The sequence below is a fragment of the Rhinolophus hipposideros genome (genome assembly GCF_964194185.1).
Source record: "Rhinolophus hipposideros genome assembly, chromosome: 7".
Classification (NCBI taxonomy): Eukaryota; Metazoa; Chordata; class Mammalia; order Chiroptera; family Rhinolophidae; genus Rhinolophus; species Rhinolophus hipposideros.
The window spans coordinates 47,644,943-47,668,556 of NC_138053.1; the positions used below are offsets into that span (position 1 = coordinate 47,644,943).

At 36.7% G+C, this 23,614-nt stretch overlaps 1 protein-coding gene across 5 annotated transcripts in view; it reads right to left on the reverse strand.

Moving 5' to 3' along the window:
- ATG10 (autophagy related 10) overlaps positions 1 to 23,614 on the reverse strand; it is a 312,754-nt gene that overhangs the window by 50,599 nt on the left and 238,541 nt on the right. For 4 of the 5 annotated variants that reach the window (XR_013993689.1, XM_081054357.1, XM_081054356.1 and 1 more), the window contains one exon: positions 16,400 to 16,497. Coding sequence is in view for 4 of the 5 variants with exons in the window: in XM_081054357.1 (XP_080910483.1) it covers positions 16,400 to 16,497 (98 nt within the window). In the remaining variant the exon portion in view is untranslated. Of the gene's footprint in view, positions 1 to 11,455; positions 11,593 to 16,399; positions 16,498 to 23,614 lie in introns of those variants that run through there. The other variant, XM_081054358.1, reaches the window with a different exon arrangement.

The window sequence follows — 23,614 nt, forward strand, 5'->3', positions numbered from 1 at the left end:
AATGTTTATAATGGTGTTATTCTTAATTAACAAAAAGTAGAAACAACCCATAGGTCCTTCAGCTAGTAAATGAATAAACAAAATGTACATTTATGCAATAGAATACTACACTACTCAGTAACAAAAAGTACCACATGAATGAACGTTAAATGCATTGTGATAAGTGAAATAAACCAGACTCAAAAGGCTATGTATTGTATGACATTCTGAAAAAGACAAAACATAGGTGCAGAGAACAAGGGTTGGGCTGGGAAAAGGGCTGACTACAAGGGGGTGCACCAGGGAATCTTAACTGTGGTCACACACACACACACACACACACACACACACACACACACGAATTTTACTATATATAATTTTTTTTAATGATGTTTTATTTATTGGGGGGGAATAGAGAGAAATAAATAATTAAAGGGTAGAGATTTATAGACAAATACTACTCAAAAGAAAGCTGGTGTAGCTATATTAGTACCAGGCAAAATGATGTTTGGGTAACTTGCCCTAAGACATATAGATCACAAGGGGCAGATTAAAGCTTCGATCTACCTCTTTCTTGCTATAAACCCTATGCTCTTTTTAATATATCTTAATGACTGACATTCTAGTTATTAAGACTTAGGGAATTCATTAATTAAAAAGAAAAACTTGAGACAATCTCTCCTAAGCACACTAATTCTACCGTGAACTAAATGCAGTTTTCATGTTTTAAGAAAAATCAGTAAATAATCCATCCAGAAAAAAAATGTATATTTAATTAATACTGGTGAAACTTATGCTTGACTTGGAGATTTCTTACCTTGTTTTCTTTCAATAATAATAGAAATCATCTATTACTCCCACCCAAAATTTCAAAAAAATTTTTCCAGACTTCTTTCTAAAAATAAATCAATATTAACATTTAGAACTGAAGAATCCCTATGACAAATCATCAGAAGAACCGGCCTGCTTTTAACTGAAACATTTTCAGGAAAAACTAGAGGACAATTAGCTACATAACATATCATTGTAAGAGCTGAATGTGCACATGTAACTGGAAATAATAGGGTACATCTTGCTCCTTACCAGAAGTTAAAGGTAAATGATCATATTAACCATTAAGTAATATTTCCACTGACAAAATTAGAATGTCCCATCTTCAAAATAGTCAATGTGTAAAGTCAAGCAAAACAGCAACTGAATAAAGTTTCAAGCAAATTCCCAAATCCCAATAAAATATTCTCATACTGTTTCCTTCTAGGAATTTTTTTCAGCCAAACAGCAATTAAATAAAGCAAATTCCCAAATCCCAATAAATTATTCTAGTACTGTTCCCTTCTAGGAATTTTTTTCAGTTAAAATACAATAGCTGCCTGTCCTCAAAATGTTGCCAAGTTAGAGCAATAACCTCTCAGACCAAATTCAGGTTGTAATATCTCTCCTTTTAGGACTGAGTTTAAAGTTAACGACAAAACTACAGAAAACATATAGAAAACTGTGTATCCTCAGCCTAACCTTCTATGTTGTTTATTAAATGCAAATCTAGTTTCTTCTGCTCACCTACATGTAGTTCAATATTACTTAGTAAGAATGTCTACACATAAAATCAAGAATTAGGCAGGTGAATTACATGAAAACCTCAAGGGAAATACACTGCATTACTAGCTAAATCCTCATAATCAAACTTCTCCAGCCCCAGCCCCGCCCTGCCTCTCAAATTTCCTCATGTTTTTACTTCAAAATATGTAAGGGCTTCTCCTTTCCGTGGGCAGGGTGCGTAACATCATACATTAACCAGGACCTGGAGAGAACATTCATAGTTTAGGAAGTGGACTTTACTGCTTGCTAAACCTCTGCCTTTAGAAGTGTTCTCAGGGTACTCGGGCTCAGCTGAGGTCAGTCACCCAAACCCCTGAAGGGGAACATGATATGTGTCAAGTGGGGTCTCTAGTCCCGCTCCCCACATAAGAACGCAGGATATGGTGAGGCCAAAAAGGAACACCGGAACACCCACAGAGCCATAGATAGATAGGGGAGTCATACCACTATATTCTCGCTGGCGGCTGGGTTGGAGATATAGGAAGCAGGAGCCACATGATCTCTGCCAACCAACAACCCCCTAGCGTAGCCACAGCAGTTGTATTATGGCTAATGGCTAACTGGGTAACAGCTGCTGGCCATCGAATAACCAAGCCAGCACCTTTCCACGTGAGGCCGAGAACCTGGAAACTGCTCTCTGGGACTCTGTCCCCACAGTATGAGTGCACGAATCATTTCATTTATAGACACAGACAGATGGACATAAAGGAAGGAGCCCTTAAGATTTCCAAACCATAACCTGGAAAGTCTCCTTCTCCTTAGACTGGTTTGGAAAAACCCCCCATCTGAGAGTGACTGGTTGGTTTTGCTCTACTTCAGATTCCTTTAGTCTCTGTCCAATCCAGCTCAAAAATCTTTGGGAGGGTTAGGTAGATCTTGCCAAGTCTAGGGACGGAATACTGTTAGGGGGACAGACTAAGAGAGGACAAGTTCCCTTCAAGTAGCACAGGGAAATGGCCAAAGCCAATGTTGGCTAGAGAGAGCTGATGTTTGTGCAAGACTACTGTCAAGTACCAAGGTCAGGGGACCACGAAGTGTTACACAGCCAAGTGCTTCAGGTCAGGCAGGAATGAGACAGGAATGAAAGCGGACTACACACAAGCCAGGAAAAAGGGAAATAAACTGGGTAGTTTCCCTGAGCTACCTTGGTGTGTGTGCAGGTTGCCCATTGTTATCTAAGATATAAGTGAGCTGACCTGGTTTAAAGAACAGAGAAGACACTATTGGCAGCTGTAGAAACTTAAGATCCTTAGTTTCCAAAGTTAACTGGCTATATTTTCTGATTCTAAGGGAGCTCACAGAACATACCCAGAGGCCAAAAGTCTATCTCCTTTAAAGTGCCAAGATGAGAGCAAAATTCAAATACCCTGACCACCTTCCTCTGAGCCATATCATCAGTTGTTAGAAGTTGCCTCAGATTGACAGCATGAACTCTGTAACATCCAAGCTTGTGGACTCTAAGAAGCATTTATTCAATCGCTGTAGCAGATGCAAAGGTAGGCCTGGCCACACTGCTCTCAGTTAAGACCAAAAGGATTTTTTTTTCCCGAGCAACCTGCTAGAAACAATACAGACTTATATATTCCTGATACAACTGCCTCAAAAGATAGACCTGACAAGTCTCGATACTCATATTCCTCTTGTTGAGGAAGGAGGTAATGTTACTTGCCTTGCTTTAACTTGACAGTCTTTTGAATCATATCGACAATATATCATCCAGCTCAGATGTTTTCAAGCATCTTAAAGGAGCAGAACACTTTGCAAATAAAACCCTACAAGGAGCCTAAAAACAGAAGGAAGTGGAGGTACTTTGATTGAAGTAAGGTGGCGGGCTCCAAAGACCCATCTACTTATTTTGACCCTTTCCAGATTATGTCCCCTCTTCCCACCAGGCCATCATATACACCCTAATACACACAGAGAAGAGCCCCCAGATACCCACACTCAACCATGGGGCTTTCCTGAATCCAGGGTGAAACTCAAATTAGCTAGCACAGTAATTTCAGATCAGAGTACATGAAATGATAAAGATTTGATTAAAGCTCCATCAGTAGAAGAAAGACCTGTTCTCTCAAATGAGAAGACCATTTTCCTATCATCCACACCTGTAGCCATAGCCATTTTGCTGAATGGGGGCAAATAATGGCCAAACTCGTGTACAGTTAAACTCAATTCTCGTAAATCCAACACTAAGAGGAAACATCATTGACATATTCAAGGGACCAGCTCTATTGGTCATTCAGCTATTGCTGGTGGTGATAAAGGCACTGATGGCAAACATGTCTGTGAAGAATCGGAATAAAACATGGAAAATAATTGCATTTCACTGATTATTTCTACTTATGAGATAGACTTTGGAGGATCAAAAATCATCATTTTACAGGATTCTTAAATGTATTTTCTTATTTAACAAATGTTTACAATTAATTTGATTGTGTGATGACCTCCAAGTTAAAGTGGGAGAGGAAGACTGTAGGAACCTTTAAATGGGTTACATAAGCAACCTTCCAAGGTCTAGGGTATTGACTGACTGCTCTGGCCATTCTCTCATGGAGGTTCCCCACTGGCTGTATATTAACAAGTCTAAGTTTGAAAACCCTGCCTGATCTGCTGTGAGGGTGGGAGGGACAGGCCACTGCATTCTTGGTTATTAAAGACTATTTGAATATTGATCGAGTGTAGGTAGAGAGAAAGCCTGGAAGAAAGGAGCATATTGATTTGAGAAACCAACTCAGACGTTTTCAACTCAACTCTGATTCACCAATAAATGGTTTAAAAAATTGACTACAATATCTATATATTCAATTCTAGATGTTTTGTAGGATATGTTCAGACATATCTTTATCTCAACAGGAAGCTGCAGGTTTAGCCATAGGTCCAATCACAACTTTAGATTATAGAGTGCAACTGCTCATGACATAGTTCAGGAAGAAGTGTCTGGAGATGGAATCTCACTGAGGCCCAGATGGACTACTTCTACTGCTCATGCAATCTCAGGCCATTTTTCCCATGAATTGCCAACCACATCCCATAAAAAACAGCCCTCCAAAAGAGCCATCTAAAGCAGAATGTCTTTCCTGAGGAAGCAGATTGCTATTAGGCTTTTTAAAAATCTTCTTTTGAATGAGAACTACAAAACGCTTTATCTAGTTAACTAAGTAAATATAATCCCCAAGTACTCTGGATCAGCCTCCCTCTTCTCCATAAACTACCAGTCTTGGCCTGTGAATATATCCAGGAAACTGGACGCTCAACGATTCTTCTATTGACCACTACAGTGGTCCATTCTATATAGACAAGGAATTATGTCTTCTGCTTCTCTTTTTCACAGTATTTGGGGGTTAATGACAATAATAGCTCACGTTCTTAGCATCACCTATGTGCCAGGCATTGTGCTAAACACATCCCACGCATTAACTCAGATGATTCTCTCAACAATCCAATGGGGTAGTCTTTATAACAGTCCCCATATGGAAATAATTTCCCATGTTGCAAATGAGGAAGGTGAAGGGTCAAATTACTTGTCCTTGGTCCCATGGTAATAAGTGGAAGGACCTGAATAAGAACCCAAGAGTCTCTGATTTCAGCCCCAAACTCCCAACCTATTGAAAACATTGTCCTTGGGTGCAGCTATATATTACTGTACCGGTCAAGACTCAGTTGCACAAAACAGAATCTACTCTGACGAGGTAAAGCTCTCATCGGGGACTGAATAAACAAATTCTAGATGACCCCCAGGGACAATTCCCAAAGTCACACTGGAGAACGGGACACTACAAGTATGAGACCTACTGCCTTTTCTCAGATCAGGAATCTGCCATCCTAGAATAACCATGCCTCCATCCCCAGGATCGGAAGTCTGACTTTGCTGCAGTGACCTCCAGCGCCATGTCACACGTGCTGCAATTCACACCAACAAAATGATTGCCCCATCCTCCGCCTCCTGACACTCCTAGAGCTAGCAACGAATACCAAAGCCACACAGACATCGTCCATGACCCACAGGACTTCTACCAAGTTCAACCTCCACACACTTCTGCTTTCCAAATGCTGTAAAATGCATCTGATATGATAAACCTAAATCAAATTCAGGCCCCTCTCCATGAGGGAGACAGAGAATTGTGTTTTAGCTTTCCAGCATCTGCAGTATAGGAAGGGCACAAGAGCAGGAGGGGGGCATGGATGTTGAGTTCTACTCCACTGTACCCACTGCAAGGTCCAAGGATGCAGGTCCTGTTGGAGGGGTCTCCTGATTCAGGGTGCCACACTTTGTGTGTCTAGGACCAGGTTTCAGAGTTTTCGTCCGACCCCAAATGCATCAGACTCAGTTTAATATGGTATCATTCATATAAGACGATCTTGAGAATAAGATTAGCATCATAGAAGGAGCTAGAACATATTGCTGAAGGAGGTGAGCTCTCAAATACAGCCATCTGAGCTCCAAACCTGCTTCCGTAACTTAGTACATGTTTGACCTTTAGCATGTTATAATTTCTTTTTTCCTCAGTTTCTCCTTCTCTAAAACATAGAAAGTAGCATCAATCTAATAAAGGTGTTCAGAAGAGTAAGTAAAATAATATCTATAAAGTACTTAGAAGAATGCCTGGTACTTAGGAAATGCTTCCTAAATGTTAACTCTTACTGGAATAATCTTTAGACTAGATAAGTTCTAATCTTAAAAGGTTATATAATAGAGTTGTATTCAAGCCCCACACTTTTAAATTTATTTCCAATTTCATAGACCTTTTAGAAGAAGTAAGAACTTGATTTCCTGTGACAGCAAACAGAAAAGCAAGCACTCATCTTTATGGTGATGACCTGGTTGTACTTAAGGAACACATTAATCTAGTGGCCAATTACTGCCAGGAGGAACAGCTCAAGCACAACTGTGCCAAAACCGAATCTGTCAGTTTTAAAAGATGTTCTTCAGGACCCAAATGGATAATATTTTGGAAGAAATCAAAATGCTAACTAACTCTTTAATTGTTTGGAGGGGGTGTATTTATAGTTACCTTATCCTGACAGGCCCGCTTCAATACAATTTTACTCACTCAAATATTCCAAATAAGTTTTGTTATCTGAGTGAAGTGGCTGACTGACAATGCCAGCTCACAAAAACCTTGGAGTCCAAGATCCTATCTTCCATGCTTAAAGGAGCAGGACTTAGGAGTTTCCACAGATTCTGTTCAATCATTTGCACAAGCTAAAGAAGCTTACAAAGAAAGGCTTTGGCTCTGCTGACAGGTCTCCTGCAGCTGCCTCAGGACAGCAGAAACAATGCTCAGTCTTAGCAAACATGGAAATCAGACCCCTTTAGTTCTGACCATATGTCAACTTCCCTAGTGTCTACAATGTGTGTGCCAGTCAAATGCAAGAACAACCACATTTCAGCTATTCATCAGTAACGTCAGTGTTAAAGTGTTTGATACATGACTCCAATTAGAAGCCTCATTGACATCAGACTGTAACACATTAAGAACGATTATGACCAGTGTGAGCAGGCTCTTAGGGTTCAAATGGGCCCTCTAATAGACTGCTAGTAGGAGTACACCTTTCTGGAGCTTGACATGGGTCTATCTAACAAAATCTTTGAAAGTGAATATTCATTAACTCACCAATTCTACTTCTAAGAATTTATTCCAAAGAAATAACCTGACAAGTGCATGAATTATATGTACAAGGATGCTCACTTAAAAACTATTTATAAGACAAAAAACTGGAAAAGAACTCAATGTTGACCACATAAAATCGGTTAAAACAATTACAGCATGGCCTTAGAATGAAACGCTATGCAGTCATTAAAGGGAAAATTTAGATGTATTTAAGTATTGGCATGCAAAGTTGTCTATGATGTAAATTTTAAAAACGAGGTGCACAGTATGATCTCATTTGTGTCTTTAGTATATTTATATATGATATATACATATATGTGAATATATGTATTTTATATATAATTATATGACTGTATACAATCATTCTAGAAAGCTGTGCACTGAAAGGTTAGCAGTGGTAACTTTCACTGTTTATGATTATGAGTAATGTTTATTCTTTATGCTATTCTATATTAAAAATTATCAATATATATTCCTTTTTAATCAGAAAAAAATAACAGTTATTAAAATAATGTAAGCCCAGATGATAGCATTTTTATTTGAGAATCGTCTAAGATACCTACTGAGATACACATATTCAGAATCATACAGAATCTCTAAGCTCTTTCTGTCTTATATCAATATAGAAATTGGCAAACTCAGGTGCCTTTAGAAGACAGGCAGGCAAAGTAAATAAGTGAAATAGACAGGGTATGAGGCAATAGGGAGGGGAAGTGACTACGGTTAAGTAGAGAGCACAACCCAGTCTAAGCGTATTCAAGTTCAAAAAAATTTCCAAGCACTTAAAATACATCTGCAGGCTCAGTCTGAGCAGTAATCTGCTGATTAAGACCTTGAGAGTGTAAACCTACACACACAGTAAGTACATTACTGTAACTCACACAACAACTGAACGTCATTCCCTCCTCATCTCCTACAGCTGCTTTAAGTAGTATCTATGAAGCAGACAATTTTTCCATATTTGTAAAATTATTTTTCTGAAATTTAATATAAAAAAAAGTTTGTCTCCCCCTTATAAACTTGTTTGCTTCCTTCCATAACAGAATGAAAGCAATGAATTGAATTAGCTTTTCCTTTCTCTTTTTTGTTCTAGAAAGCTCAGAACTTTCCTTAACCTAGGTTTTGTGTTGCAACTGTCTCTTCCCCTCCATCGCTTAGTTCTTACTCCCTTGCTTGGATGGTTATAGTACATGCATTCATCTTATATTAGCATGTATGTATATACACCAATTGAAACATTTTTTCGAATTCAGGTTGGACAGAGGGAAGTAGAAATAAATTCATAATATACTGAAAAAAAATAACATCAGCATACAATAAAATAATTGTAATGACTTGCACAAATACTTTACATATTTTGGTATTATCTCCATTTACTGGCCTAATTTTAAACTATAAATATACACTGCAAATATAGCACAAGGGAATTTAGCAGCTGACATTGAAAAAAAATCAGGAAAATAACAGGTTAAAAGAGAAGCTGAAGAGGTTAAGAAGTGGAATGAGGGAAAAAAGTGCAATAATTACATTGTAGAATATGTATGTATGTGTAGCAACCATTGTGCCAAAACAGGATAGAACCAATAGCATCTTTCTTAGGAAGCTTATACCTGTATAAGGGACTGAGAACCAGTCTGGGTAAGTGTGTCTGCAGAGTCTGTCTCCTCTGCCTTCCCGCTGTCCCAGGCTGCTCTACCTGCCTCTGGCTACTGCCTTAGAACCCACCCATCAATTACCTGTATCTCAAAAACTGGAAATGAGCATATAAACATGCCTCAAACTTGAAGTTTTGGAACTGAGATGTTTATTAAAAATTAAAAATTGATGGTACGTAATTATCAAAATTAAATGTGCTAAGATGAGTAATATTAAAATGAATTATTAAATATTTTTTTTTAATTAATTTTATTGGGGTGACAATTGTTAGTAAATTTACATAGATTTCAGGTGTACAATTCTGTATTACATCGTCTATAAATCCCATTGTGTGTTCACCACCCAGAGTCAATTATTAAATATTTTTAATGGCATTTAATTTTTACATTTATAAGATGTTTCGTTTTTTGGACTAGAAATTCCAAGGATCAATGAAATGCTGGGAAATTCTTTAAAGAAAACTTTTGTGTAAATTCAAGGCATGTGCTGAGTCAAAAGTATAACTTTGATGGTAAAAAGCTTAGCAATATTCTGCTCAATCAGATACACATATAACAGAACATTAACCAGGCTTATCTCATGAAACAAACTTCAAGTTAAAGAAGTAAAAACCAAATATACCATTATAATCTGGTTACTTATAAAAAATACATTCCTTGTTTAACTATGTATCTTGAATTCTCATTAAAATGGAATGAAACAAAACATGTTATAAATTAATTTAATAAGACAAGCTTCTTAAATAATAAATCATCCCCCCTTTTACTTAGATTAATTTGAACACTTAATTAGTAGTTAGTGGTCAGAAAACTTAGAAATTAAAAGCTGGATGAGGAAGTAATATTATACCAATGTTTCAATAGCAGTTAGTATGAAGTTAAGACTTTCCCAAAACACTCCAGGTGTAAAGCCAAAACAAATTTTTTGAGAAAAATTAATTACTTAGAAATACTAAGAAAGAAGTTTCACATATTTTTGTTTTACAAATATATTTCATAACGTAAGGAAAGTCTGAGGAACAAACAAAATTTATAAAAATGTATTTTTTTTTACCCCCAAACAAGAAAAACACAATGGAATGTGAGTGACAGTAGACATTTCAGAATTGATAAAAATAAATAAATAAATATGGAAAGTCAAATAAATAAATATGGAAAGTCAAATATGTCATACTTTAGACAATGTATGTACCCATGCATCAGCATTCAATAAATGTTAAAAGTCACAATGCATGTGTAGACTGACAATCTAAAAATAATTACTAATAGAGACAGAGAAAAATGACACTGTCATCATTACCCTAAGCTACCAAAGAAAATGAGATACAAGGATGAAAACATATTTCACTCTCGTAAGACGGGAAAGTGTGGTAGAATCACTGAGTAATATTAAAATATTGGAAGGTTTCTCAAAAAGTCTGCAAAATGGACACATTTACTGTGTATATACAGTACATATTTCTATATAATAAACACAAATACATTTACATTCATAAAATTACCCACTAAAGTGACTTATTAATGTCCAGAATGAATACCTAGAAACTCACAATCAACAAATTAACAGCAAATTACAGAGAGAACAATCACATGATGTCTGCAATCCCATTTAAACAAAACTTTACCGCAAAAGAGCCATCAACGGAGCTGGCAGTGATTTTGAAGCAGCAGCAGCAATCCATAAAAGCTTCTTAATTTTCTTGTCATTTAAGAATTAAGCCACTTCCAGTTCACACAGATCCTACCAGGTGCACTAAATTGATGTCATTATGAGCCACCAGGAAATACCCACCGAGACCCATACCAACACGGAGAAGTTTTGTTAAACAGCTGTGTGTTTTAATTGATTTGTATTATTTAAAATAGGAACAGTTAAAAGTCAGTTATCGGATGTTGTGTAAAAGAGATGCCTAAAGACTCCAGGGAGACTGAGTTCAGAAGAAAGCCAATCACTGGAACTTCACTGGAGCACTTAAGATTATTACTAGAGGAAGCACAATTAAATCATCAGTTTATCAGCCATCATTATAAATCACCAGGCAACATATCAAGCTTCATTATTTAAGAATCCTTAACAAGTGACTTCCTGTATCACTGAGAGTCAAAAGCAATATATTCACCAAAAGGTACATGGAGTTTTGTTTTCAGTTGTTTTTGATTTTTCTTTTTTTGCCCTGAAAGATTTGTCATGGAAATATAATAAAAACTCACTAATAATAATTATCATATTTTTGCATGTTTTAGAGATGCTAAAGTCTTTGAAATGAAATCAGTGGTATTTGGGATATTCAAAATGTATATTGCACAGGCTCCTCCTATTCCACTCCCTACAAATCTTCAACCCAGTTCTGTCACAGTACTTGAAAAGGATCATATAAGAAAAAATAATCAATGGATTTGTTTCCACTTTTATGCTCCCAACACCATTCATTTACTTGTGTTTAGACAGCCTTGCTTAGGTAGGTGGAATCAGAAAACAAATTTCTTCAAAAGTCTTGGTTTCCAAATTCAAAGTGCACACTTCAGGTATTAGAAAGAATACATTTGAAAGGAGCGATGACACAGGTTGGGTTTTATATACAATCCTCTTTCCTTAGTCTTCGCACCAATTCTCTATAGGTGCTACCATTATCTTTAATGAACAAGTAACAGGGTCTTCACAATTTGTCCAAGGTCATGCATGCAGCTAGTAAGTGGGGGTACTCGGAGTCAAATCCACTCTCTCTGACACCAGCACCTCCATAAAGGCTCTGAAAGGAAGGAAGCCTCTTTGGAAAATGGCTCATCTCAAGTCTGGGCACAAATTGCCCAACATGAACGTGCAACAACTTGTCACGTCAAAAAACAAGAAGCCAGCAAAACTACTTGGGCTGTATCAACGTAGATCACAAGCCAACTTCAAAAAACTTTCACTGGCCCAAGATGAGGTAAATTGAGAATCAACGAAGATAATCACTACAATGAACTAAAGTGAATAAAACGTTTATATCCATGAGTTCATACAGATAAATAGAAACCCTTTCTTGGTCACCTTTGGAGGATGACAGAGAATCAACTGAAAGCTAAAATATGAAGAGAAAGAATCTCCACAGGAAGAAACACTAAACAACACAATAGAGATAGAGTTAGAAAAAAAATCCAACTGCAAATACTACAGGACAAACAACGTGTTTCTTCAACAAAAAACTGTACAGAAAAAAAAAGAGGGAAGAATGGGAATCTCAGATTCAAAATGTCTTAAGAGATGTTTACCATTTTAATGTGTAAATCTTATTTAGATCCTGATCAAAGTAAGTGTATGAAAAAGGTGGGGAAATTTAAACATTAATTGCTTAAAGACATTAAGAAATTTATAATTTCAGTTGTGATAATATTATGGTTATATTGTGGTTATATTTTTTGAGTCTTTACCTTATTTTTAAATTAAACTTTTTATTTTGCATTAGACTCACCTGCAATTATAAGAAATTATACAGAGATTCCCTGTACCCCTCACCCCATTCGCCCAACAGTGACATACTGCAAAACCATAGTACAATATCGCAAACAAGATATTGACATTGATACAGTCAGATACAGAAAATTTCCCTCATGTTGCCTTTTCCAACCAGACCCACTTCTCTCCCACCCACACCTTCCTCTCTAACAACCTGGCAATCACAAATCTGTTCTCCAATGTAAGATTTTGTCATTTCAAAAATGTTAGATAAATGGAATTAGATATTATGTAACCTTCTGGGATCTTTCTTTCTTCCTTTTTTCCTTCTTTCTTTCCTTCCTTCCTTCCTTCCTTCCCTTCTTTTTTTTCCCCCACTCAGGATAATTACCTGGAGATTCATCTGGGTTGCTGAGAGTGTCAATAGTGGGCTCCTTTGCATTGGTGAGTAATAGTCCATGGTAAGGATATACAGCAATTTGTTTAACCATCCACCTTCTCAAGGACATCTGTATTGTTTCCATGGGCTATTAAGAATAAAGCTGCTACAAACATTTGTGTAGAGCCCTTATCTTTTAAAGGTATCTACTTAAATATTTATGGATGAGATAATATGATATTTCGGATTTGCTTCCAAAAACACTCCAGATTGAGTGAGATGCCAAAAAAGAAGATTAGCCATGAGTTTGTAAGTATGTTATACTATATTATCTCCACTTTTGTGTATGTTTATAAAAAGAAAACAGTAAGAAAGAAATTACTTATCTGGCCACTACACACCCTCATACATAAACACATACACCCTCAAGTAAAATTGAAGGTACGCTTTTTTATCTAATGACTTTGGCTGGTGCCAAGATCACAGGAGCTCTTTACTAAAACACAGAGATCACACCTTCCAGGGATCATTACTGTAATATTCATCTACCCATTGAGGCAGATCCAACGTAGGCATCTGTTAACTTCCTTTTGGAGGTTCTTTATTAGGCTGCAGGGTTGAGATAATAGGTAGTCTGTAATGCTGGACAAAAGCAGGTGAGTAATCACCGTAATCAAATGTATGAGATTCATGAGTGGCTTGTCTTCAAAAGAGAGGGTTCGTGTCTGACACGAGCAGTTCCTTATCATCAAGACAAATGCTGAGAGAACAGAAGTGTGATTACCAAAGATGAAGAGCAACAAACCATGGGCGCACAATCAAGCCTGGAAATGAACTGAAATGCATTTTATATTATGCGAAGGCTGCTTTTGTTTTTAAGCCACTCTAGAGGACAGGATATTATTATCATGTTCAGTCTGCAAGCTAATGCTTCTTTAGTATAATTCTGCAAAATGGTATCTACTATTTGGTGCCACCGATGTTCTATAGGCTCATTCTGGTGCTTTATCACACCCTCTCCTTCACGCCACTATTTTTATCTCTGCACGGGGCCTTACAAAACTCTCTCAAAGATCTCAAGCAAAGAAGAGCACATAACTACCAACCCATTGACGGGTCTGGGATTAAAAGCCAAGACCTCCAAAGGAAATACTCACGATGACTTTAAATGCCAGGTAGTGTAATGACAACAACTGGTCGTCTCTTGTTAGGGTCTGTAGTGCCTGTCCATGCACTGTGATAAGCAAGGCTAATGCTTAAATAATGTCTGTTATCAAAAGTGGGATAGCTGTCCACAAATAAATACCAATAAGATAAATTCCAAAGGAATATGCAAATGTTATAGTTGTATTGCAGTTCGGTTATATCAAATATCCGTCCTATTAAGTGGGCCCACTCTTGATGTTAGAAATAGTAATGCTTATTGTGATAGGATTTATCATTATTAATATGCTATGATAGGTAGGACAAAAATGTTCCACTAACAGGCTATCTATAGGATACTTAAATGTCTATAAATTGAAAGACATTAATCAATTCCACCAAAAACAATTAAGGTATAGATTGCTTCATTTGATTGGTTTGGCAACTTAGGGGTTCTACTAATGGAAAGCTGTCTATTCGTAACACCATATTAGAAAACTAAGAAAATACATTTGAGTTCAGAATCTTGTTCATATGACATGATTCAGAACAGAGACGTGTAGAATTAAAACCCAAAATGACATAGCCAGCCAGGAACTGTGCTATAGTCTTGCATTGAGGATATTAGTAACAGGGCTGCTAGAGACAGAAAAAGAAAAAGAACTGGGCTCATGAACATAATGGAAAACATACCTGAGAAGGAGCTGAGAAAAAAACGCTAAAGTTAAATACATATGTATTTTTGGATGCTCTCTTCCCCTATCCTTTGCTATCTTCCTTTACACTCACAACCAAACATTTTCTGGGCCCTGTACATTCTGATGATACAGTGTACATTGTTAGATGGTTTGCGGTCACTGACAAGACACTGGAAGTTGAAACTGTTAGTACTCACCTTGACATACTTAAAGGTTAATCTAAAATACTTTGCATAAAATGAAATGCTCTTGCCAAAATCTTTATGGCTGATTTGCTTATATATCTCATTACCTTTTATCATAGCAGCCACCCATGCCTTTTCTACAGAACTAGGATTTCAGAACGGGCCATTCTTGTGAGCTGAGGGGGGTTTCAGAGGAAGGAAAATAGGAGAGAACAAGAGGTGGAAATACAAAGACAGAAAGAAGGCAACAGGGAAGCCACGAAACCTGGGAAGAATTCCAAGAACAAACTGCACAAGATGGCTTCAGGGAATGAATCACCATGTGTGGCAGGAGCCAAGACGGTGTGAAGTGGAGTAGAAGATAAGCTTAGAAGGGCGGGTTGGAGTGGAGGATATCTACATCATCTTGCCCCTGCCCAAGACATGCCTCATTATGTAAGTTCCTTAATAAACTCTTGATGTTATGAAAAAAAGAGAGACAGAGAAAGAAAAAAGAAAGGGCAGGTTGGAGCCAGGGAGTGGCAGCCATTGAAGCCCAGGTGAGGCATTTAGACCCCATGCCATAGGTCCTTGGGAAGCTATCACGTGGGTAAGATAAATGCAGCAGCGGTTAAGAAGATATGACTAATGGTAAGAGGCAGAGGGAAAAGAAGCAGAAGACCAGAGGAAGGAGGCTTTATTAACTGTTCCAGGTGAGGCTATAGGGCTTGGTCTAGGAGAGTTAAAGTGGGATGGGAAAGGAAAAAATTAATTTGAGGGGCAGTGTGAAAGATACATATACTTAAACCCAGTTTTGTCCTCAATTAAAACCTAGAAAATGGTCATTTGCAATCATTGTCAAAAAACTATTTATGAAATGCCAAGGATTCTATCATTATTATGACCAAACATATAAGAGGGCATGAAAATTCTAATGGTTGATAAAGTCATTTTTAAAAGAAGCTTTGATTAAGCTTAACAGAACCTTGGAAAAATAAGATTTTGATATAAGTAAAAAATACATTCAAGGAGACCATGACTGGTTACAAGGTGATGAGTATTTTTAAATTTCTAAAAAAAATTAACTGCTGATTTTAGCAAGGCAGTAATAATGACTTACATGAGTGACATATTTATTTTGTTTATTTTTGACAATCTGCTTTTTATATTTACATTCACAGATCTGTTTTCTCTACTTTCTCAGATCACTATTGCAAACCTATTACTAATCAAAAGTTATTTTTTTCAAAGGCATCTCTGAGTAAAAATATTACAGGTCACACCAGCTAAATCATTTATTTTGTGGTGTATATGCCAACTTAGTTTCTATTCTTATTCACTTAGTACCTTTTTAATTGAGCACCTACTATATTGTAAGTACTGTGCTGGTGCTGGGTGTACAATGAAGAATAAAACAGACCTGGTCTGTCCACATGAGAGCACACAATATAGTGGAAAAGACAGACATTAATTAAAAAAAAGAAACCCAAATATATAATTTAAAATGTGATAAGCACTATGAAAAAAAAAAACTTACAGGGTGTTATGAGTATTGATAACAAGGAGGCTAAACCAAGGCTGGGTCTGGGGAGGTTTTTTAAAGGAAAGTGTATTTGAGTTGAAATCTGTAAGTATATAGAAGAGTGAAACAGGAAAAAGAGTACGGGAGAGAGAACTAGATGAAAAACTGAGCAGAGGGAAAGGACTGCATCTAATAAAATGAAAATACTCTCTAACCTGTTGGGTAATGGTGTCCCATGGCCCCTGCTGCAGCCGTATCTTATGGCACTCATGGACACCTTCCCATATGTCCGTCAGAGCTACAGGTCTTCCATCTGTGAAACGGCATGATAAACAGTTAGAAATCTGTCTGGCACAATGGTGCTTGGTGTCTATCGGAACTACCCGAAGAATAGTATGACTTTTTTTTTAATCCTTGCTAATACACATACTATTTATATATCAAAAGAATGCTATATGAAGTACTATTTTCTCCCCCGAGGGAAATTTCAACATTCAAGCTTCTCTCCTTTGTAACCATCTATCAGTTAAATTATCTGCTCCTTTAATGCCTCTATGAATTTTACAAAATAAATAAAATCCAAATGTGTTTTAGAGAAAACTAATAGGTACAAGCAAGGACCAGATAGACAAGACTCCGATATTCACAAGGTTGCACTATGGATGCCTCTACCAGTCTTTTTTTTTTTTCTTTATTATTAGTTTCAGGAGTACAAAACAATGTAATAGACGTTTTACCCTTCATAAAGTGGTAACGCCCCCAACCTACTACCCCTCCAACATTATATACAGCTGTTACAATTCCATTGACTCTATTCCCTATGCTGTATTCCGTACCTAGTTAACATTCAATATTATTCAGCTTCAGCCTCAGGTGTAAGGCATCTACACCATCATGAAGCGCAGTGGTGAGGCATCTACATCATCCATGAAGTGGTCTCCCTAATAAGACAAGTGCCCATCACACCCTACACAATCTGTACAATATTATTGATTATATTCCCCAAACTTCCTTTCATCCTCGTGGCAATATTGTGGCCACCAATCTGTGCTTTCTAATCCCCTCACCTTCTCCCTCATCCCCACCCCCCTCCCATCTAACAACCCTCAGTTTTTCTCTATATCTCTGAGACTGTTTCTGATTAGTTTGCTCATTTATTCCTCTGAAGTCTTAATATGTCCGTTGTCCTTAGAATCAGAGACCACACACATACTTCTTTCACTGTCTTGTTGATTGAGAAATGTTCAGATCACTCTGTTGGATATCATGTGGAATAGAGAGAAGGAAAACACACAATCTCTCCTAGTAAGGCGCTTACCATCTAGTAGGGAAACTACAACTACATCAATAGCACAACATATCAACAACGAAAATATTGGGGAGAAAAAGTGATTGCTGCCGAAGGAAAACTGCAGTTCTCTGACAGTCCAGAGAAGGGAGACATCAACAGCAGCGTTTGTAGCAGGTGGAGAAGTGGATGTTAGCAGCGAAAAGACATGAGAAGGAATTGGCATGAGGAGATTAGTAAACGCTATAGCGAACAACAATACTCCTTTTCTTTGTTCAAACAGCTTCAATTATTCACCTATATCCTTAACCCCACAATTAACGTATTTTATGAAGACCATTATGGCACAAGATAAGTAAAGTGGAAAAATAGGGAGATAGGTCTAAGTTTAGGAAAAATAGCAGAAAGAGGGAGTTACCTAGAACTTTTATACCGGACACCGCCAGAGGGAAGGTGGACTAACCGCTGCAGTTTGACTGCAACTTGGCCCATTCACAGCTGCCAAGTCCTTCAGACTTATGGCTGTGAAGTTTTCCTGAGGCAAGTTCACAATAATGTAAAGAAAACCCATCAGTATATTAAATCATTAGCAACAAAGACATGTTTGGTCATCAAGTGCAACAAAATTTGGGGAAATAATCTACTCAAACCACCATCGCCCCCCGCCACCCCCCCCAAAGAACGAAAAACAAAACCCAAACGGCACTGTATTCAGACTTAGACAAGTAGAGATGTGAGGGGGGAGGAAAAAGAGGACTAGATTTGGAGTCTGGGCTGAGTTTGAATCCTGTTGTTGGCACTTACTCTTTATAAGACTGCAAGTTTTTTAGCTTTTAATTTACCTGGTAAACAAGGATAGTAATCCTTTTCAAATCTGGTTCTCATGAGGCTTACATCAGTGAACACACTCAGGACTGTGTCAGACACATAATAAGAGCTAAATAAATATTAGGTGTCTCCTCCCAGCCCTCATTGCACTATTCAGTAATGCTCATACTGCAAAGTGAAAAGATTCATTTATAGACCATATTTCTTAGAATTTCCCCATGTTGCTACACCATGCACATTGTGTTTGATATAGTAATATACTATTACCATAGGCAGAGCATTTCTCATGTTTGACCTGAAAAGTTGAACTTTTCCTCAACCTTTATTTTCAATAAATAGCAATAGAATATTTTGATACATTTTCAATAAGTATCTTCATCTTGGCATTTATCTGGCGGCAGGATACCATTATCTTGTGATAAATAGTTTTATTCCATTGACATTTCCATGTCTATAAAATGAACAAGATTTATTCATCCAATTAACATTTGAATGTCATGTTTAGCTACAAGTTAAAAACAAGCTGCCTTCAGTATCTGTGTTATATTGTTTTCTGAACACATTTACAGCGTGGAGACAAACTTGGCTCTTAAGATAAACACTACACATCTTCAAACCATGCACATGCACACGGGTATGTGAGTGCATGCGTCCGTGTGTGTGTATTGGTGTTGGAGAAGGACGATAGGATCGTAAGTATTCCAGTGTCAAATAGCAAACTAAATAATCAAAGCATAAAAAGATGGCAGGCTTTTAAAATTTTTTCAGATGTCCGAGTTAGAAGAAATCAATTTGTAAGATAATAAAATATTAGAGCTAGTCAATTACTAATTTCACAAATAAATATACGTCTGCCAAAATTATGCAGCTAGTTCATGACTGCACTGGAACTAGAATTCAGGTCTCAGGACTCACAATTCAGTGCTCTTCCTGCCATTGCATGTTGCCTCTGAAAGCAGAGACTGCGTCTATCCTTTCATCATTGCCGTCTCGCTGTGTAATTCTAAGCCTCACTTATACATTGCAAATGCTTTATAAATATTTACTGAATAAATGATAAGTGAAAGAACGCCTTTGTTACCTTTATATCCTCTAAGTCAGAGAAAGGCTTTACAGACCTAGAGTAGAATGCTGGGTTTAATATCTGGTAATCAGTAATGCTTTTAATTTTATTCTTGAAAACATTTCAGTCAACAATCTAAGGATGGAGTAAATGGTTTCAATATTACCACTGTCAAAAACCTGCATACTCTGCAGGAAACATTCATATCAAATGCAATAATCAGCATCACAGCAACAATGTGGAGAGACCCAGAACAAAGGTGATAGAATATTTTCATCAGATTTGATGTTAGACTTGAGGGTATGTAGCATAAGTTTTCAAACATCACCAAATTTAGAGGGAGAAAAAAAGATTTAACACCTCCAGATATAGGAATTAAAAAATGATCTGGTCAACTTAGAATAACAGATAATCACACGGAGTTAAAAATAAGTTCAAAAGAGAAAAAAATGCATGACACTCCTATATGCATGTGTTACCACTTGCTATAAAGAGAACAGTGTATTTTAAGTGAATGAATGTGAGTGCATTCTCTAACACATTTACAGAATTGTTTAAAGACACATGTATTAATGATAGTTAAATAAGTGCTTGTGCAAGCTGCCTGGGCAAAAGTGTCCATCTCTCCAGTTGCTGCCAAGTGCTTACACTATAGAACATTTGGGTGATAGAGCTTTGTCTCTCACATATAGACATGACAATAATGATATAATAAAGTACAGTGTAGGTTCCTTTCCCAAGCCTTCATCATTGGTTTGCTAATCATAGCTCACACCTTCATGCTCATACACCTTCATACAAAAGTTAGTTTTGCATCCTTTTATACAAAAAAAAAATTGACCTCATTATTAATGTCTCTAACTGTGCCATATACAACTGATATCTAAAATATATTCAAATATGATTGTGATTAATTAATAATTCCAAAACCAAAATGGAGCTTTCAGAAATCCCATTGAAATCAATGAACTAAGATAGTCAAATATACAAAGAACCACATCACAAAAACAGAGCTTAAATATGGCAGACACTTGAAGAATTTTATAATTTTGTATCTGTCTCCTTATTTGTGAAAACTGAAGACCCAAACTTCAGCTCAAAATTAAATGCGGGCATAAACAAATACTTGGCTAAGTTCACTACCACATCACGTGCCTTCATATTCAGTTCAAGGTATCTTCAATCAGAAACTTTAAGCCCTGTTAAAAGGGTCTATGTTTTCTGTCTGGCCTCAGCCAGAAGAGACATTACCATACTCAATCAACAACTCTCTAATTTCAGACCCTAGATATTCGACAGCACCAATTTGAACATGCTTAGAAATCTCATTAATCACACAGAGGCTGAGAAGCTCGTAAAATCCCTTGCATACTTGAAAAAGTGAAGTAGAAGCTGAAATATTTCAGCAGTAACCCACAAAATGAACATGGTAAATTAAGGTCATTGATTTAACAATAAGCACTTACTGAGTGCCTACTATGTGTCTCTATCACCTGGAATGGTAATACACATTTGAGCTAAAGGAATATTCTATCAGCAACCTAAAATGTCAATGACAAAAGAAGAAGAGACATTGGATGAAAAATAGAATAATTAAAAAGTACAATCTTAAGCAACTGCCAGTAGCATTTAATTGAACATTTTCATATAAAACTTCTGGATTGAGTAATAACCTACATGTCAAGTAATCTATATATTACTCAAAATGTGCAGCTTTCTATATTAAATTTCTCAAGGCTATTAGTTTTCATGAACCAAATACCAGTGTGAGATATTTCACTAGCCCTAACTTACTCTAGTGTAAGCACGCAGAAGTCACCTTTATCCTACTGTGCATAGTTTGACAAAAATTTCCTAACACTTAAAATGAAGATTAGAGAAAGTATACATTATTTAGAGTAAGTTTAAGAATAATGTTCTTAATGTGGTCAGTAGAAATAAAAAGGAGAGAGTGGATTTTTCAAAATGAAATATGTCATAATTCAATATATTGTCTTCAAGAGAGCTTGAAAGACATAAAAATTCATGTCATACTCTATAGGAAGGCAGAGATGATGCTCCACCAAAGGGGAAAATTCATTTTTGCTTCAGTGACAAAATTACATTGTGATATGAAATGAGTGTTAATTGTTCATGTGCATTCATATCAGCTACTGTGCTGGCCTGGTCCGCAATTGTTATTTACCCCCACATACATTTTTAGCATTCTGTATCTCTCTTAATCTGAGGAAATCGGAATGAAAATTCCTCAAATACAGATTATTTTCACTTACGTATGACAACAATTAATTAACTTCATTCATATGTTCCTTAAGTTTTGGTTGTTATTTGAATTACAGCATCATGCAGTAAAATACATACATACATACATACATACATACATACATACATAAACAAACAAACAAAAAACGAACAGGCGATGGAATTTGAGCCTCAACTCCTTAGTTTTCTATGTACCCTTGAACAAATCATTTAACCCCTCCACACACTCAGTTTTTATGTCTGTGCATGAGGATAACAATTTCTACTTTACACTGTTATTGTGAGGATCAAGATATATATAGCTCAGCTAGCACTGTTGAAAGATACTATGTGTCAAGTCCCATTTCTATATTATCTCACAATCTTTACACATTTATGAAGTTGGTATTATTATTATTATCTCAGTTTGTGGGGGTTTTTTTCTTTTCAGATGATGAAAGAAAGGAAACAAAAAGTTCAATATCTTCGCCAAGGTCATACAGTTGGTAAGCAGCAAAGCTAGAAATCAGAACCAAGGCTTTCCAACTCCTACCGGGTACTTTCACCACTACATAGTGTGTCTCTGTACCCAGGAGCTCTTTGTAAACTGTAAAGTGACACACACATATTAGTTGTGTTGTTGCTGTTGCCACTACTAGTCTCCACTGACACTGCCTAATCTAGGAGTATGTAGAATTTTGCCTTTTCAGGTTTTCGTACTAGGCCTGGGCCTGCCCTTTCCCTTATCACTGCATGGACAAACCCAAAGTCCAGCCAAGGCCTCTCTTGATTTACTCCAGCTCAAAGTAATGTCTGTCTTCTGAGCCCTGGTAGCAATTTTCCCCCCAACTTTATTCAGATGTAATGGACATATAACATTGTCATAAGTATAAGGTGTAGAACATGATGATTTGATATACATATATAGGGAAATGATTACCACAATAAGGTTAGTTAACACATTTATCATATCTGATACCTTTATTTGGGGGGGGGTGGAGTGAGAACATTTGAAAAACTTTCTTAGCAACTTTCAAGTATACAATACAGCATTGTTCACTACAGTCACCATACTGTACATTATATCCCTAAAACTTACTCATCTTATAAGTGACAGTTTGTACCCTTTGACCATTTCCCCATTTCCCCCACCCCCAGCCTCTAGCAAATACCAATCTACTCTCTGCCTGGTGGCAATTTTTACCTCTCTTACAGCCCTTAACATATTCTACTTGTTCCCATGAATTTCAGACCTGACTTTCCCTTGTTAGACTGTAAGCAACTTGAGGGCATCACCCATATCTGATTTCCTTTATTCCTCTCTGCATTCCAGAAACATCTTCATGCCTTGTTCATAACTATTCTCCAGTAGTTGGACAGATGAACATTCAACATTAATCTAGAGCAATTAGCACAATTACTACTAAGAATCAAGACTGAACAATCGTGATAAAAAAAATTCATTGGTTAAACGTTCTGTAATTATAATTTAAAAACCTCATACTTTATATATAAATCCATAGTATTAAGTAGATTCATATGTAGTGGATACTGATTTTATTTTTCAATAACCAAACATACTTCCAATTTGGGAGAGAAATTCCAAAATAAGTGGAAGGTGGGGCCGCATTTTGCACCATTAAAGCGCAGAGGCAGCCCCTCATCTTGGCATTCTAATGCCTTTGGTTACTCTATGATGGACCGTTCCAATAAGTCCTTTACTATTTACCATGGTCAGGTTCAATTATCTGCAATTAAGTACACCTAATTATTTTAACCCAAATAAATTGTTTAAAAGTCCTGCTTAATAATCATCTATTTTCAAAATTATGAGCCCCAAATTTTTAAATGTTATATATTTATGTAGTAATTTTGAGTAGAAAATAAATGTCAGATGTCTTTTAGTGCATGAGAAAGTTGACAAATGTTACTACTGATTTTTATGAGAAATAAAATATGCCCAAAAAATAGCACAAAGAGGAGTAATTTTGACTCACTTTAAACCAGGGG